This window comes from Malania oleifera, chromosome 4 (assembly GCF_029873635.1).
Source record: "Malania oleifera isolate guangnan ecotype guangnan chromosome 4, ASM2987363v1, whole genome shotgun sequence".
In the NCBI taxonomy this organism is placed as follows: domain Eukaryota; kingdom Viridiplantae; phylum Streptophyta; class Magnoliopsida; order Santalales; family Ximeniaceae; genus Malania; species Malania oleifera.
The window spans coordinates 27,371,394-27,387,650 of record NC_080420.1 but is presented as its reverse complement, the minus strand read 5'-3'; the positions used below and the strand labels follow the sequence as shown (position 1 = coordinate 27,387,650).

Genomic DNA, 16,257 nt, shown 5'->3' with positions numbered 1-16,257 from the left:
TTGAATTTTACTATATTATCGCCCTTCAAGCTCTTCCAAACTTTAAGCTAGTCATCCTTAATAATATCCCAGCAGTCCTGAAAAAAAAGCCAAAACTAAACGACCTAAACCAGCCTTATCCTTGTTCATCCCGAAAACTACCCCCCTCATCGCCTCCTCATTAGAAGGTCTCTAACCAAAGCATATATCTCTTGAAATGTATTCGCTCTCCACCAACATATTAAAAGTTGACTTCCATTGCAAAAATCAGTGACACAAAGCACTATTCTCATCACACCTAATAACTCAAGCTGAAAACAATTCATGCCTGTTTCAAAATATCGACGAAAAGCCATACTCCTTAAGGTTTACCCTTACTTGATGACTCACTCGAAAAATGAGCAGTTCGGAAGCTATCCCAAATATATGAGTTACGTTGTGAAATATTCAGCCCAAGGGATAGATCGTCTTCTAAGGGAATGCGGTTTAATCTCAAGTTTTACGTTTTCCCAATCGAAAAATAAAAGGTGACTGAACTCAGTTCACATTCGGGGTTTTCAGGGTTGGTTGAGATTTCTATTGACGAATTAAAGTAACGTGCAAATTAAACCCTAATCCTAGCATGTGCTAAATTAAATAACAAAAACAGAAACCCTACGTCTAATCAAGCAGACATCGAAACACGCGTTAAACTTTGGAATAGAAAAGACGGTAACTTTAGCACGTAAGTAAAACACGTAAGAATGAAACTCACACAAACACAAACGCAAACGCAAACGATAAAAGCCGAACCTTTAACAAAAATCAAGAAGTCGAACCAAAATCAAAATTTAAAGGCAACCAAGAACTCAGACAGAAATTAAGTTTTAACCACCTAAACTAAACTGAACACGATAAAAATGACAACTTTAATAAGACTTGACCTTAAACTAAATCGAGCTTCGACAAAAAAATTTAAATTTTGAAAAGATCAACTAATCCAATTTCTTTAAAAAAAAAAAAAACTCTTTTTATTTATTTATTCTTTAGAACCAAACCGGACTTAATTTAATTGATTAAATAACTCAACATACTAATTAAATCTACTTCTAATTGAGAGAAAATAATTAAATAATTAAATCTACGTCTAATCAAGAAGACATCGAAACACGCGTTAAACTTCGGAATAGAAAAGACGGTAACTTTAGCACGTAAGTAAAACACGTAAGAATGAAACTCACACAAACACAAACGCAAACGATAAAAGCTGAACCTTTAACAAAAATCAAGAACTCGAACCAAAATCAAAATTTAAAGGCAACCAAGAACTCAGACAGAAATTAAGTTTTAACCACCTAAACTAAACTGAACACGATAAAAATGACAACTTTAATAAGACTTGACGTTAAACTAAATCGAGCTTCGACAAAAAAATTTAAATTTTGAAAAGATCAACTAATCCAATTTCTTTAAAAAAAAAAAATACTCTTTTTATTTATTTATTCTTTAGAACCAAACCGGACTTAATTTAATTGATTAAATAACTCAACATACTAATTAAATCTACTTCTAATTGAGAGAAAATAATTAAATAAATAAATTACAATAATAAGAAAACACCCTGAACAATTATTCAAAATCTAAACTTTTCAAATAAACCTTAATAATAAAAAAAATAGCAATATTCAGATAACACTAAAAAAACAAGAAAAGAAGAGAGAGAGAGAGAGAGAGAGAGAGAGAGAGAGAGAGAGAGAGAGAGAGAAATAAATAAATAAATAACTAAATAAACTGCAATATTAATAAAGCACTTCAAATAATATGCAGAATTTGAATTCTTCAATAAAATTCAATAATAAAAAAAAATAACATTTAACTAACAGTAAAAAAGAAAAGAAGAGAGAGAGAGAGAGAAGAAAATGTGAAGCTGGCCGTGGCTGTCCGGAGCAGAGAGGAGTAGCCTCTCGGGTTGACTTCGGTGCGGCTGCTGTAGCTACAGCTCTCGGGTGGTGCTGTGGTTGTCTGGTGTTGCTGTGCTGTGGTGGCCGAAGTGCAGCAGATGATGGCCGTCTCCAGCAGCACAGGGTTCGGGGAAGAGCAGGCAGCTGCGGATGGAGAGAGAGTTGCAGTGGCTGGTGCAGGCTTCGGGGAGGTTGGCTGGGAGTTGTCTGGTGTTCTGGCCAGCAGTGGATGGTCTTCGGTGGCTGCCGGCTGGTGCAGCAGAGGGGGGATACTTGGGTGCTGCCGGCTGCAGCTGAGGTGAGTTGTGGAGCAGAGAGTGTAAGAGACTGAAGGAGGAGGGGAGGGCCGAGAGAGCAAGGTGAAGCCGAGAGAGAGACTGAGGGGGAGAGAATGAGAGGGTTAGAGAAGGAAGGATAGAGACTGAGAGAGAGGGAGAGAATGAGGGAAGAGCCGAGGAACAGGGGAAGAAAAGGAGAAAAAAAAAGACAAGGAAACAGGGTGCGCTCGGGAGAGGGAGAGAAGAGAGAATAAATAAGAAAGGAGGGGGCTGCCCTACGACCTGCCTGGAGGACCCAGAAGTGTGGATCCGACACGGCCTGCATGGCCGGGTCACATCAAAGGTTTGTATTTATTATTATTATTATTTTTTCATTTTCTTTCTTCTTTCTTCTTTTTATTCCTTTACGAACAACGCCAATTTTGATTCTCCTGGAGCCCGTTTCTCTTGAAGCTCAAAATACAGAAGTTGTAGATAATCTTCTCGTCTTTCTCTAGAATTTCGAATCGTTTCGATCGGAGCTCGGATGGAAAAGTTATGCGCAAATTACAAACTGATGCCGGTTTTAGCTCCCGAAAATTTTCTTGCGATAAAAAAAATGCCAAAAATTTATAAATTGCTCAATAAAGCCCAATTATTATAAATAGGTCACCTTGTTAAAATATTGAGAGTAATTAGGCATTTAATTAAAAATATAAGCCCTAATGCTCGGATTAAAACGCCTAATTACGCAGTTTAAGCGCGTAATCAGTTGACATTCAATGAGATTGGAAGTCTTTGTGCTTGCAATGTCTGGAAACTGATGAATTTTTGTGATTGATGATCCTAAATTATAATAAATGATTTCTTCCCCATGCTTGGATAAGAATAACTATAGTTGGAAAATAAGTGAATGATATATGCCTATGGTTTTTTGACTGTCATTATAAGTTGTTAGCCTGGTGGTTTACTCCTTTTTGTTGAAACCCCATTGCACAATTATCTTTGTTTGTAATTGTGCACATTTGGTATTGACATAAGCTTAGTTGAATATATTGTTACCAAAAAAGAATGCTAACACCGAACCACAAATTGGTATGGGTGTTCAAAAAAATTTGTACATTTTGGTTATGGTATGCTAAGTCTAGCTATCCAAGTTTTAATCAATATTTTTCACATAATATTTTTTTAATTAGTTAAAGTGGGGAATCATCACATTATAATTCTATTTACTATCATTATCAATCTATTTCACAGAAGAAAGTCTCTAACATTTTATCCAAAACATACGAGTGCCATTGCACATTTTCCACCAAATCTACGTAAGTATATCCATAAGGTTTCACATTTTAGAGCATGTGTCGTACTGCAATCTTTTTTCCGTTCTTCCATAAACTTCCATATATTCTAGGTAAAATTGGTTGAACATTAAAATAAATTTTCTGAAACTGTTCTAATTTAAAAAAGGCATAAATGAATGAATGAGAAGTGTCCAAACAAGGATATAGGCTTGGGTTCTATTCGTGATCTTAAATTTCTATGAAATTATTGAAATTTTGATCGAAATTTCCATTTTCCGCCACCCTCGAAATCGAAATGGTAGTTGATTTCTGTCTTGCGTAATTTCCATCGAAATTCCAACGAATCATCTAAAATTTATAGAAATCTCAAAATTTTAGCGAAACTTGTCAAAATTTTAACTATAAAATAAGATTTCCTTAGAATTCAAATGTGAGATTTAGTTGCAGAGTGAAATTCCTCTCTTAATTTATCTTTTTTTTTTTTTTGTAGGAAACAAAAGATTATTACGAGAGCTTTTGAAATTATATGAAAATTAAACTTGCAACAACATTTTATCGGAACATTCATGTCTAAATTATCTTTATTTTTATAATAAATAATATTTTTAATTGATTTATGAATTTCATTTATATTAACCTAATATGTTTAATGCACATATTGTATTATGAATATGTTTAATACACATTATATTAAAAATATGTTTAATGAACATATTATTTTACAACCATTGCGCCTCATGCACCCGTAGATATATTTAATTTGTAATATATTAGTCCTAGAACTTACATTATTATGTCTATTAATCATTCTAAAGTTTCATAAAAGAATTCCATGCTTTACTACTAATTTCCATCATTCTTTCAAATCGAAATCAAAACATCGAAATCAAAATTTCCATCGAAATTTCCGTACTTTTGGAGCTTTGAAATTTTTGTCAAAATTGAAATTTAAGACCTTGGAATTTTGTTCATGGATGTGAGGTCTAAAAAAGACCAAAAATTCGCATTTTAATTCTGTTAGATAACCACGTTACCTAAAAGCTTAAGCTGTTAGGTTGTGGGCCAAGTGGCCAACAATGCATATCAAGCTTTAACACTCCCCCGCACGTGCAGCCTGATAGTATGTGGAGAGATAAACACATGATAAATAATGCCCATTACAAGGAATACTATAATTTTTTTAAACACCACACAATAAATGTGGGCAACCAGACTAGAACCCAGGACCTCCTAGTAACTAGCTTTGACAACATGTTAGATAACCACTTCACCTAAAAGCTTAAGCTGTTAGGTTGTGGACTACTAATGTATATCAAGCTTTAACAAAGTAATTCTTCTGATAAGAAGTGATAGTCAAGTTTTTATTTGTGTGATGGGTTATAATGCAGTTTAAGTCAGAGAATTGATGGTTTGAACTTCACTGGGTTAACGTAGCATTCAGAAAATTGCTCTCTGAGAATTGATAGTTTGAACTTCACTGGTTACTGTAGCATTCAAAAATTTACTTAATCCAACTATTGTTATTTTAATTGAGTATTTTCTTGAGGATTCCTCACAAAATGTGGCATGATGGAGAACTAGAAGAATGCACAACCTGAATTTTTTGAACTTTTTTGTGTATTAACAGTGTACAAAGTACCAAGGGGCAAGCTCACTCTGATAGGATAGGTGCATGGTGGGGCCTCTTGATGTCATAATAAACAGGGGGAAAAATACAGTGGAAATTGTGTCAATTCTTAGAAAATTTTAGTAGGCTACCGAGTGTTCTCTGTTCCGCAAGAAATTTTAATGATGGTTACACAACTAATCTCACTTTCCAAGTATAAATCCCATGTATTCATGATCTATCTATGGTAGTTGTATTTGAAAAGTAGTAAGAAAGCACTGATAATTTATTAGAGCCACCAAATTATATGGTCTTGGTGGTTGATTGAAATGTAGATGTATGTGCCCAGTAAGATAGCCATTTTTAATTTGTAAATATATGACTTTTTTTTCTTTTCCTTTTTATCTAAATGTTCAATGAGGAAAATACATGATTCTTGTCAGCTGAGAATATACAGATTTTATTTTTTCCTTTATTTATGGTGCATCTGGGGGCATATAAAAATTTTTATTCTACCTTCTGTGATGCATTTTTTTTTTTGGTCTCCTTTCTGATGATTCTCTTGCAATCATGTGCAGGTGATCTAGCTGCTTTAGGTTGGTGGGACCTATTTATAAATTTTGGGTACCAAAAATTTTTGTTTATGTTCATGTTACTTAATTAGATGTTTCCTATTGGTATCTTTAATTGTTGAAATGATTGTATCTCCTTTTTACAGTATTGCAGAGTGTTTTGCGTTTCTTGTTTGTACAAGGTGGCATAATCCAAGGATTCATAGGCATTTTCACATTAGAGGACCTGGTTCATCCTCAACATCTATTAGATATCTTGATTGGACTAGTGGTACAGACGAAGATCAGGATCAGAGCAGACTCTGCAACCTGCAGGAAATTGGTGGACATATTATGAAAATTCCACTGATTGGCTTTCAGATTTTGCTTTTTATGCGTTTGGAGGTATGGTCGGCATTCAGAAATACTTACCTATAGATATTGTTTCTTTTTAAAGTTTTATAAACCTGTAATTTTAATTTCAGGGAACACCATCAAGTGCTAGACATTTCCCACTTTTTCTTGTCTTTGCTCCACTGTTTTTGCTGCAAGGTTCTGGGGTCATGTTTGCCCTATATAGATTGGTGGATAAAGTTGTTCTTTTATTGTATGACGGGGATGGTGTTGGAAGATATTCTACATTGTCATCAAAAGTCCGTGAATGTTTTGGGTTCCTGCATCATGGGTCAAGGTAGTAAATTATTTTTAATAAACTGAAACTTTGAATGAAATGTTTTAGATCTGTACTAAACTAACACAAACTGTGAATATGTAAAGTTTGATATAGTCATTTGGTCTTTTAAATTTTGAATGAATAGTGGACTCCTGCTGAACTAATGTGATCATGTAAAGTTCTACTTTGGGATTGGTCATTTTGTATGATTAACAGGTTGCTGGGTTGGTGGTCCATTGATGAAGGAAGCCGAGAGGAGCAGGCTCGACTTTATTATTCCAGGGCTTCTGGGTGAGAGTTTTTGTACCCTGATTTAGCTATTTAGCTATAATTTTATCTTTAGTGAATCATATGGACTGCCTTTGTTTTATTCTACTTAATTGGAGTAATTGTATTGGAGATTCATGATGTCATTTATGATTCTTTGGGGGAAAAATCATTCTTCTTTATAGTGTATACATGTGTTGCAAGCATGGTTCGAAATCGCGGTCGCGGGTAACGTCGCGTAATGGTCGTGGGAGACGTGGGTGTTACGTAACGGGAAGCTGGCGTAACGGTCGTGAATTTTTTTCACGCATGCACAACCATGCCAAAATCGAAAAATAAGCATGAAATCCATTAATACATGATTTTTAATGAATTTTGAAGGCTTTCATTCAACCTACAAATGCTTTTTAATAGCCATTATGATTTTTATATTAATGTTAGTGCACTGTTTACAAAAAGAAACATATTTTTTTATAGTTTACATTACTTTAATGAGTAAACAATGTAGAAATGTAAGAATCAATTAATTAAAGTCATAAAGTTACTAAAAATGAATCAATAGACTCAATACTCAATATACACATTACACATACATGAATTTAAAAAGTGATTAATATCAAATATCAATAAATGGTTGAAAATATATGAATACAATATTACAAATTTATAACATAACACATGTCACCACCAAAAAGAATGACGTGAAGGGTCTTCATAATTTGCATCTATATCATGAGATTGGGATGGGAAATTATCACCCCATCCTTGTGGAAATACATAGTTGAATAAACCCAAGTTTGCGTCATTTCGTTGCTGCTCTTGAAAATGTACTGGTGGTGAAAATCCTCCTGAATAATGTCCATAAGTTGGGGTAGGGGTTGGCTCTGGGTAGTGTGTAGAAGAAGACTCACTAGATCCTGAGATTCCTGATCCACTAGCATAAAAATGTGAGTCAGGAGATGCATAATGTGGATATGCTGGATGAGATCCATATGATTGTGATGATGAACCATCTAAACCAAAGTCGCCAAAACTACGAACCACACCATATGAATCTTCAGTAGAATCACTAGGGTCACCACGAGCACTCCTTTTCCTGGGTTGTGAAGATTGGTTCCCTGGAGGAATACCCAAGTCATAATTTTCAGGTATGTCATGTAGTCCATAAGGATCCGAAGGATGTATATCACTTTGCAAATGATGTCCCTGTGTCATATCCATAATTATATTCTACACCGCCGCCTCCACCACCACCACTGCCACCCTGCCCCCAACCCCAGCTCTAGCACCACTATTACCATCATCATCACTTGGTGGGCTCAAACCAAGATTGTCATCACTTTGTGTACGTTCAGGGCTTGAACTTGAATCATCATGCGTGTTTATTGGTGGTTGATCACCTCCTTCTGTAGTACCACCAACTTCTTCATTTAACCAATTTGAATTTTCCTAACCGTCGAGTAGTGGTGTCTCTCTCTCCTCTAACCATTGACGTAAAGGATCATCTTCTTCGAAAATGTAGTCCAAATTGATAGGATTGAAACCCTCTTCAATTTCTTGTTGGCTTCTTCTCATTGTACGTCTTAACTTTAACCTCATGTTGTAATGTACGAAAATAAGTTTTTGTAGTCTCATGTACTTTAATCTATTTCTTGTTTTCGTATGGATGAGGCTAAAGGTGCTCCAATTACGCTCACAGTTCGAAGCTGATGTGGTCTGGTTAAGAACTCTGATTGCTATTCTTTGGAGCTCAGGAGCACACAAAGCCATAATGAATCCACCATTCAGCTGCATGAATAATTAAAAAGAGTTTTATGTTAGTATAACGTATATTTCAAAAGTCAAATTTGAACATAAAGAGAGAAAATAGAGTCATTCATCCATTATTTAGCTATATAGCCATATTTACCAGGATTTGTTTGTTTCACTGCCCTTTGAGCCAACGGGGTTACAAAAGTCTCCTACCTATCTCGATATAGCAACAACTAAAAAATGATGATTGTGAAATATAATTAATTAATTAGATGTATTAATAATTATTCTTGAAAGTATTACAGAATACTAGAACAATTCATTATTCAATTTAATGGAACCAATACTTGATTAATAGCCCGAATTTGAGTATCTATATTGGGTACCAACTTGGTTATCACTTTTTTAACCCCATTCATGACTTCTCTAGCAACTTCAGGAGAGGGTGGGGCACCATAAAGAAATTGTGGGTTCAAAAAATACCCTACAATTAAATTTAGAAACATATTAATCAATAGTTTTGTAATGCAACTATGCATAATTTAAAAGTTAAAATAATAAGAAATTGTATTTGATTTACACTTACCAGCAGTGTGCAAATCTTGGTGCAACTGAAAATTCCACCGGTTGTCAATAATTTTCCAATAGTCTTTGTAAAACCGGCAATCTTTTTGAATGGCCAACTTTGCCCTATCAATTGCTTCGTATATGAAGCCCATGGTTGGCTTTTCATCACCATCAACCAATTTAAGAACTTTCACTAAGGGTTCTTGCACTTTAATTATATCAGAGACCTTTTGCCAAAACTCTTTGCCTAAGATAATTTTCTTTGAATCATATGCTGGGCCTGATTTTGCCATCCCAAACCTTGAATTTTTCCAAGCATCAGATGTAAACATTTCCCTTAATGCTTGTTTATGCCTGACAATAGTCTCAAAAGTAATGAAATTTGTGGCAAATCGAGTGATGGCAGGGCGAAGTAACTCTCTATTATTTGTGAATTTTTTCATGAAATTAATTGTCTATGTGTGGTTGTAAATAAATGAGGTTATTGTTATTGCATCTTCTAAGACCTTTTTCACGCTATTTTTCTCACCAATATCTTCAAGAATAAGGTCTATGCAATGAGCTGCACATGCTGTCTAATAGAGATTGGGCCTCTTCTGCATTAATAATTTTCCTCCTGCCTTCATTGCAACTTCATTATCAGTCACTACTTGGACAACATTCTCCTCTCCAATTTCTTCAACCACCTCGTCCATTAATCTGAAATGAAATTATAAATTCAATAATTATTACTATTTAATTAAAAACATGCAAGTTCATAATACTATTTGTATATACAATTAAAATTAGAAAATTACCTGAAATAATATTCAGCTGTTCTGATTGGCACATCAGAGGCATCAACTGATTTATGAAACATGGTGCCTCTATCGCAATAAACTAAAAAGTTTATAATGTATTTTCTAGTTGGTCCTGACCAACCATCGCACATAAGGGTTACACCTCTCTCCTTCCAAATTCCAGCAAAAGAAGTTATATAATTTTTCATTTCTTGATACTCTTGCTCCAAATAAATTTCAGATATTTCATAGGGTGATGGACCCTTCACCCCCTTTCCAACATTTGCAGCAATATCAAGCATAGGCTGCATAAAGGGAGAGTCAGCTACATTCGCTGGAATCCGATTATAAATTAGGAATTTTCCAACTGCTTTTCCTAATTTTCTTCTTAAACCTTGCGGTAACTTAGTGTTGATTTTTGGTTGTTTCGCACTCTTGCTTCTTTCTAAAATAGGATCCATCATTGCCTTTAGTCTAACTTCAGGGGCATCAGGATTGATCCATTGTCGTCCACTATCTCCAGCTTCTCAACCACTATAAGATCGAGCTCCTGCTCTATTGAAACCACTGGTAGCACCACTGCCAGAGCCACCTCCCTCTTCATAAATATTACCCCCTCTAGATGTTCTTGCTCGAAATCTTTGTCTCTCTTCCCATTGTTGCTGTGATCGTATGCTTTCTTGTCGAGCAAATCTCATACTTTCTTCTTCCAAGTCTTCTTCATCGTTCAAATTCTCAAAATCTCCTCTAATTTGGGCTTCTACTTTTTCTTGCCTTTTTTGTTTCTCTTTTCTTCTCAGCATACTGTTGTAGATGTTTCATCATTTGTTCTCTGACTTGTATGGTCACATTTGAGCATCCAGCTACTTGACCTTTTTTATGTGTCAAGTGTTGTTTCAAGCGTGTAATGCCCCCTTTAATTATCTTCCCACATAACTTACACATAATAACATGTCTATTACCGCCCACCGTAATACCAAAATGCCATCCAATATCCTCACTAGGTAAGTTCTCATTTCCTCTATCACGTGACATATTGATAGACTTAATTTGATGATCTCTACACAAAACATAGAGAAAATACAAAGTTACAACCTTTCTAAAAAAATGACAGGAATAATATTATAATTAATAATTTAGTCAATATTAAATAATAAGTACTAAATAGTCCTTCTAATTTTAAATACTTATTATGTAAAAATAAAATATAATATTTGATTAAAAATAATAAGTAATGTTTAATTTATTTTTATATTTAAATAAACAAAATTATAAAATATTAGATATTTTATTACAAAAAAATATATTCCTTTATCTTTAAAAAATATTTTCATTATTTTTTATAACTTGATTTTATTTTCATTTATAACTATAAGAAATTAACATTGTAATTTTAAAGGTGGAAAAGAATTTTGCTCTACTTTCATATACATCGCAGCATCACTAATGGAGATCCATATAGTACAAATTGACTATTTAACTTTTTAAGCATTTTCTTAGTATATGGATTAAAATAAAATTTTTCTACAAATTCCAGTAGTAAACTAGTAATTAGTAAAAATCTGAATTATTAATATATTAACTATTAGGTTAAATTTTTACTTTATTTGATAACTAAAAACAAAAAATAGATCATGTAACGATTTATTTTACCTAATTTTAAATTTAAGGTCAAAATGATGTTTTAAAACTTAAAAAATATTTATAAACAGGAAATATGTGATGGAACTAGATTTTCCTAATTACCTTTCAAAAAATATAAGACAATTAAAATATTTATAAATTAAGAAAATTTTATTTTACATAATTATTATTGTTTTCTAATTTTTTACTCTATTAAATTACTCTTTTTTTTAACAATTTAACAAACATAATTTACAACAAATTATAATTAAAAAAAAAAAAAACATAATAGAAAGTTTAAGATGTGGGTGTTGAGTGTTGACTAAAATTTTAAAGCTTATCTCATACACTGAGATGAGCAGAGGCCTGAGAGTTTGAGTGAGACCGAGAGAGGGGAGGGGACTGCCTTGAAGCCTCGAAGCTTCGTGCGACGATTGGCGGAGGGTTGGCTGGTGGCGGCGAGTGCGACAACTGGCGGAGGCTGCCGAAGGGCTATCGACGACTCCAAGCTCCGTGCGACGACTGGCAGAGGGTTGGCTGGTGGCGGCGAGTGCAACGACTGGCGAATGAAGCTGCCTTCGGCCACTCTCAAGCTTCAAAGAACTTAGTTAGGATCAAGATTCAGGAAGGCTAGATCTGCTCAGGCTTCGAAGAAGTGAAGGCGTGAAGCCTTCTTATTGCTTCGGCGGCTCGGCCAACAAACTTTCAAGGTAAGTTTTTTTACTCTTTGAATGTTAGATTGCCAGATGGGTGGTTGGGACTCGGGAGAGGGGGAAAGGAGCGCTGCGCAGCAGAAAGGAGATTCTGCAAGCTGTCGGCATATAACGGTCCGTAACGGACCGTTATGGAGTGTAACGTTGGGGTAACAGCCGTTACGGACTGTTACGGCAGTGAATTTTTTTTGAACCGCATTATCGGCCCGTATCGGTTTCGGAGCCCTTGATTTACGTTACGTGTCGGCCGTTACACTACGTAATGGCCTTTATTTAAAACCATGGTTGCAAGGCACAACTATTAGGCAGGTTGTGCTCAAACCACTAATATTTCTTCAATAAAATGATAATCACATGATTGGAATTGGTTTGAAATATTTACATTGTATGTTAGAGACTTAGGGGGGTAAGATATTTATTCCAAATTTTAAGAAACATATTTGAAGTTGTATCATAACCTTTCCCTTAAAATGAGGAAGCTCTTGGTTCTGCCATCTTGGAAGTTAACATGTGAAATTTTTTTTTTGTTTTTTTTTGAAATTATTATTTTTAGTCATGATAATTATTATTGTGATGATTGCAATCACAAACATAGAAACTTTATGGCACATTATTTCGCTTTTTAGCCAATGTCAAGAATCAATGAAAAATTTACACCACACATTCTCTCATGCGATAGCTGTGAATACATTGAGAAACATGGTTCAAAGAAGGATTCTTCACTTTTTGAATGAGAGTGAGGCTTAGCGGGACTTGCGACCTGCATCAAACCACTTCTCTAGCTTCGCAACCTCCTAGTGTATTTATCAGACATCTCAAGCCTGCTTGACGATGATCGTGGGAAGGTTCAAAGCAACCTTCTTTTGTCGAAACCGAGACCTGTAATCCCCATAGCCCTAGCGGGACTCGTAAGTCCAGTTTAGCTCCCTTCCAGCCTCCTAGCCTGGTCTATAGGACTCCTCAGGCATGTGCGACAACGATTTCAGCTTGAATCGAAGATTTTCTTCTATTGAAGCAGCCCACTCTTCATTGAAGGGTTGCCCTAAAGCTATTCTCTGTGTTCTCTCTTGAAAGCTCGAAGCTCTTAGGAATTTGCTCAACGGTTGATTATTAATGAAGTCTCTCTATTTCTCCTTAGAGTCAGTGGGTTAAGGAAGAAGGTATTGAGTGAGTATGGGAGTTCCCACAATGCCAAAATCCATCTTAATAGACAGAAAACTAATTTTTTTTTTAATGGATTCTGTTGTTGGGAGTTGTTCAAATTTTGGAGAAGTCAGTGATGTAGGACGGGTAAGAGTGGCCTAGTCGTATGGTTTCAACCCTCACACAAACACATACACTCAAGATACTTTGATTTAAGTACTCAATTAACTCAATATAAACACATTAAATCAAGCTTCATTTCACATGTTGAATTTTTTAACGGTGTATGATGCCGTTTAGAAATAAGTCCCAAGAGTTCTTTCACAAAGGAATCAAGTTATATACAACAAAGATGTTATTCAAAATTTCAAGAATTTAAGTTCTATTGTTACCAAGCAATATTCCCACAATTGATTTTAAACTAGCAAGTATCAATATTGTAATCTATGGATTCAAAGGGCTTATCAAATATGGAATTTCAGATTTCCAGCAAAGAAAAGGCTTGCAATATAAAATAAGGGTTCAAATAAATGCTGAGATTACCAAGAGAATTGTTTGGATGACTTGACGTTGTTCAACACAAGTCTTAGACCACGCCATAAAATTCCTTAGAACAAGCTTTGAAACATCGAGATGAATGCAGCAATGTAATGGAGGGGAAGTGGCCGTGTGGGGCAGTATTTTGGTGTGGCGGTGTGGATGCGTTGGAGGATAGTTAGAACTTGTCTGAAGTTCTTCGTGCACACTTTGAAATATGGATATGTATGCAGCAAATGAAATGATGGATTGGTGGCCTTGGGGTGTAACTTAGTGATGGCCGTGTGGGTGATGGGATAGGGATGGAGTTGTTGGATATAATAGTGGTCTCTCACCACCTGATCTCCGAGGAGAACGACGTAGCCTCTCACTACACAATCACAAAAATTGGACAAAGCTTAACAAGCTTCACAAAGGAAATACCCTTTAATTCAGTATCAATACTTTTTTCTTTTACATAGTTCTTACAATGAAGGGGTATATATATAGCTAGCATGGGGGGACAAAGACGACATTAGAAAACTAACAATTCCCACACAAGCATGTGAGACACAAATAATAAAGACACCAACTTACTAGACACATTAATTACTCTCACAAGTTACTGACAAAATAAATGATCCAACTTTCTAAACACAATAAATACTAAGCCCAACTTACTAACACTCCAACTCACTAGACAAACTCACACAATTTCCTAACATACACATGCAAGCAAGTTGTCTTGCATGTTTACAAATTAAATACAAACAAAAGTCAAAGGGAGGCCCTGGGCCTAATGGAGCCGTGTGGGGCCCACATGGGTCTTGAACTCGGACTTGCTTCGGCATCTCTACTCAGGTCTTTCTTACATTGAAAAGTCTTCAAAACAAGTCTACAAATAATCCATTCAAAATCTACAGACAATTATGAACCAATGTGGACATCAGGAGGTCGTCCATGTGTCATCATGTCAGCAAAGGAAATGTGGACATCAGGAGGCCGTCCACGTGTCACAACATTAAAAAATGACATAGGTAAGGCATGCTGATCTCCATCAGCCAGGAAGCAATATTTCTCGTTATGTTATGCTTAACAAGTTTCACTAGTTTCAGGAACAAATGTCAGAGTTTTGGTAGAAAAATACTAAAATTCTATGGATTAAGCATATGAAATTCCTAGGAGGTTTGTTGATTGTCAGATTTATGTCAAACAAATTCGGAAGAATGATTGTCATCGAGAAGTTGTTGTGCTCAGGGGGAAGACTTTCGTTGAGAATTCCAAAAGGCAAGGAAGCCTTAGGTTTGGTGGCGTTTCTGCAGATTGTTGAAAGGGGACGTAGATAGCTTGAAAAGGAACCACCGAAAACTCTTAGGCATGTTGTGTGGATAGTGTACTTCTATCAATATAGAACAGAGAAATGGAATGGATACGACACTTAAGGGGTTACCCAACGAGCTCAATTATGGTGCTATGCATGGTTGGAGAAGGAATTACTCCTGTGAAACCAATTGGAAAATTGAGAAAGGCAAGATTTTGTTTTTGGAAAGAGAAAATTTTGGGGAGAGAATATATCGAGCATTGATGAAGCCTAGTTCCTTTTCAAAATTTGAAAGCTCTTTGCGTAAAATTAATGATAAGATTAGTAGGCTGAAAATTATGGAAGTGGACAAATAGCTTTATGTCACTCATTTTGGGCTCGGAGGTCTTGTATTAAAGCCTGTTTTCTCGGCAGGACCAGAAAATTCTAAACAAGTTGGATTAGTGGGCCTAGGATGTGTGGAGAAAGAAAAATCTAGTTCAAGTAAGATTCTAGGAGGAAAACATGAATCTCACTTGCCGAAGGCACCAGTGACCGATAATGGAACATTGTAGCCCTTTGTCCAACAAGGGAGAATCATAGATAGTATTGCAAGAAAAAGTAAAACTTGTTTCTAACCTTTGTTGCTAACCTCTCACTTCAAAGAAAGAGGGAAGTTGCAAATATTGTAGAATCTTTAGGTATGGAAGAAGTGGTTAAAAAGAGTGAGATCCTTCAAAATGTTGTGGAAAGTACAATTCAACTTTGTGGGGGCAAATAGAGGTGTTTTATGGAAGACTTCAATATTGAATTGAACTGTTGGTTGGAGGATAATAATGGTTTGCTTATGGAGCAGATTCAAGAGTTTGAGGACGTGTGTGTGAGCTTTTCTCAACTGAAAGATTTGGATAAATCAAAGATTCCTGAATGTATTGAAAGTTGTGGAAGCGAAATAATGAGGCAGGAAGCTACGTCTTAGGAAATAGAGAATAGTTTTATTTATTCAGGTAAATCGGAAAGTTATAGTGAAGAGATTAAGGGGGAAGAATTGGCTAAGAGTGTCAAGTCAATAACGATATCACAACAGTCATACAGATATTGCCTTTAATCGCCTCTTGAAAATGCTCAAGTAGGTATTAATCTCATTAGTTGCAATTTTGATCATTTGAAAGTCTTAAATGTTTAGGGGCCCCTGCCTTCTAATATTGGCCTTGAGTTCATTTGTTCTCTTGTGGATAATTCTTTTAATCCTTCTTGTGATGTTGGAGGGGATTCTCTTGGGAAGAGAGA

At 35.4% G+C, this 16,257-nt stretch overlaps 1 protein-coding gene across 1 annotated transcript in view; it reads left to right on the top strand.

Moving 5' to 3' along the window:
* The window catches only part of LOC131153560 (uncharacterized), a 78,256-nt gene that overhangs the window by 43,965 nt on the left and 18,034 nt on the right, over positions 1-16,257 (top strand). Inside the window, exons 7-10 of the mRNA XM_058105948.1 lie at positions 5,662-5,707; positions 5,802-6,039; positions 6,120-6,325; positions 6,524-6,598. Of these exons, the coding sequence (XP_057961931.1) occupies positions 5,662-5,707; positions 5,802-6,039; positions 6,120-6,325; positions 6,524-6,598 (565 nt within the window). The remainder of the gene's footprint in view (positions 1-5,661; positions 5,708-5,801; positions 6,040-6,119; positions 6,326-6,523; positions 6,599-16,257) is intronic.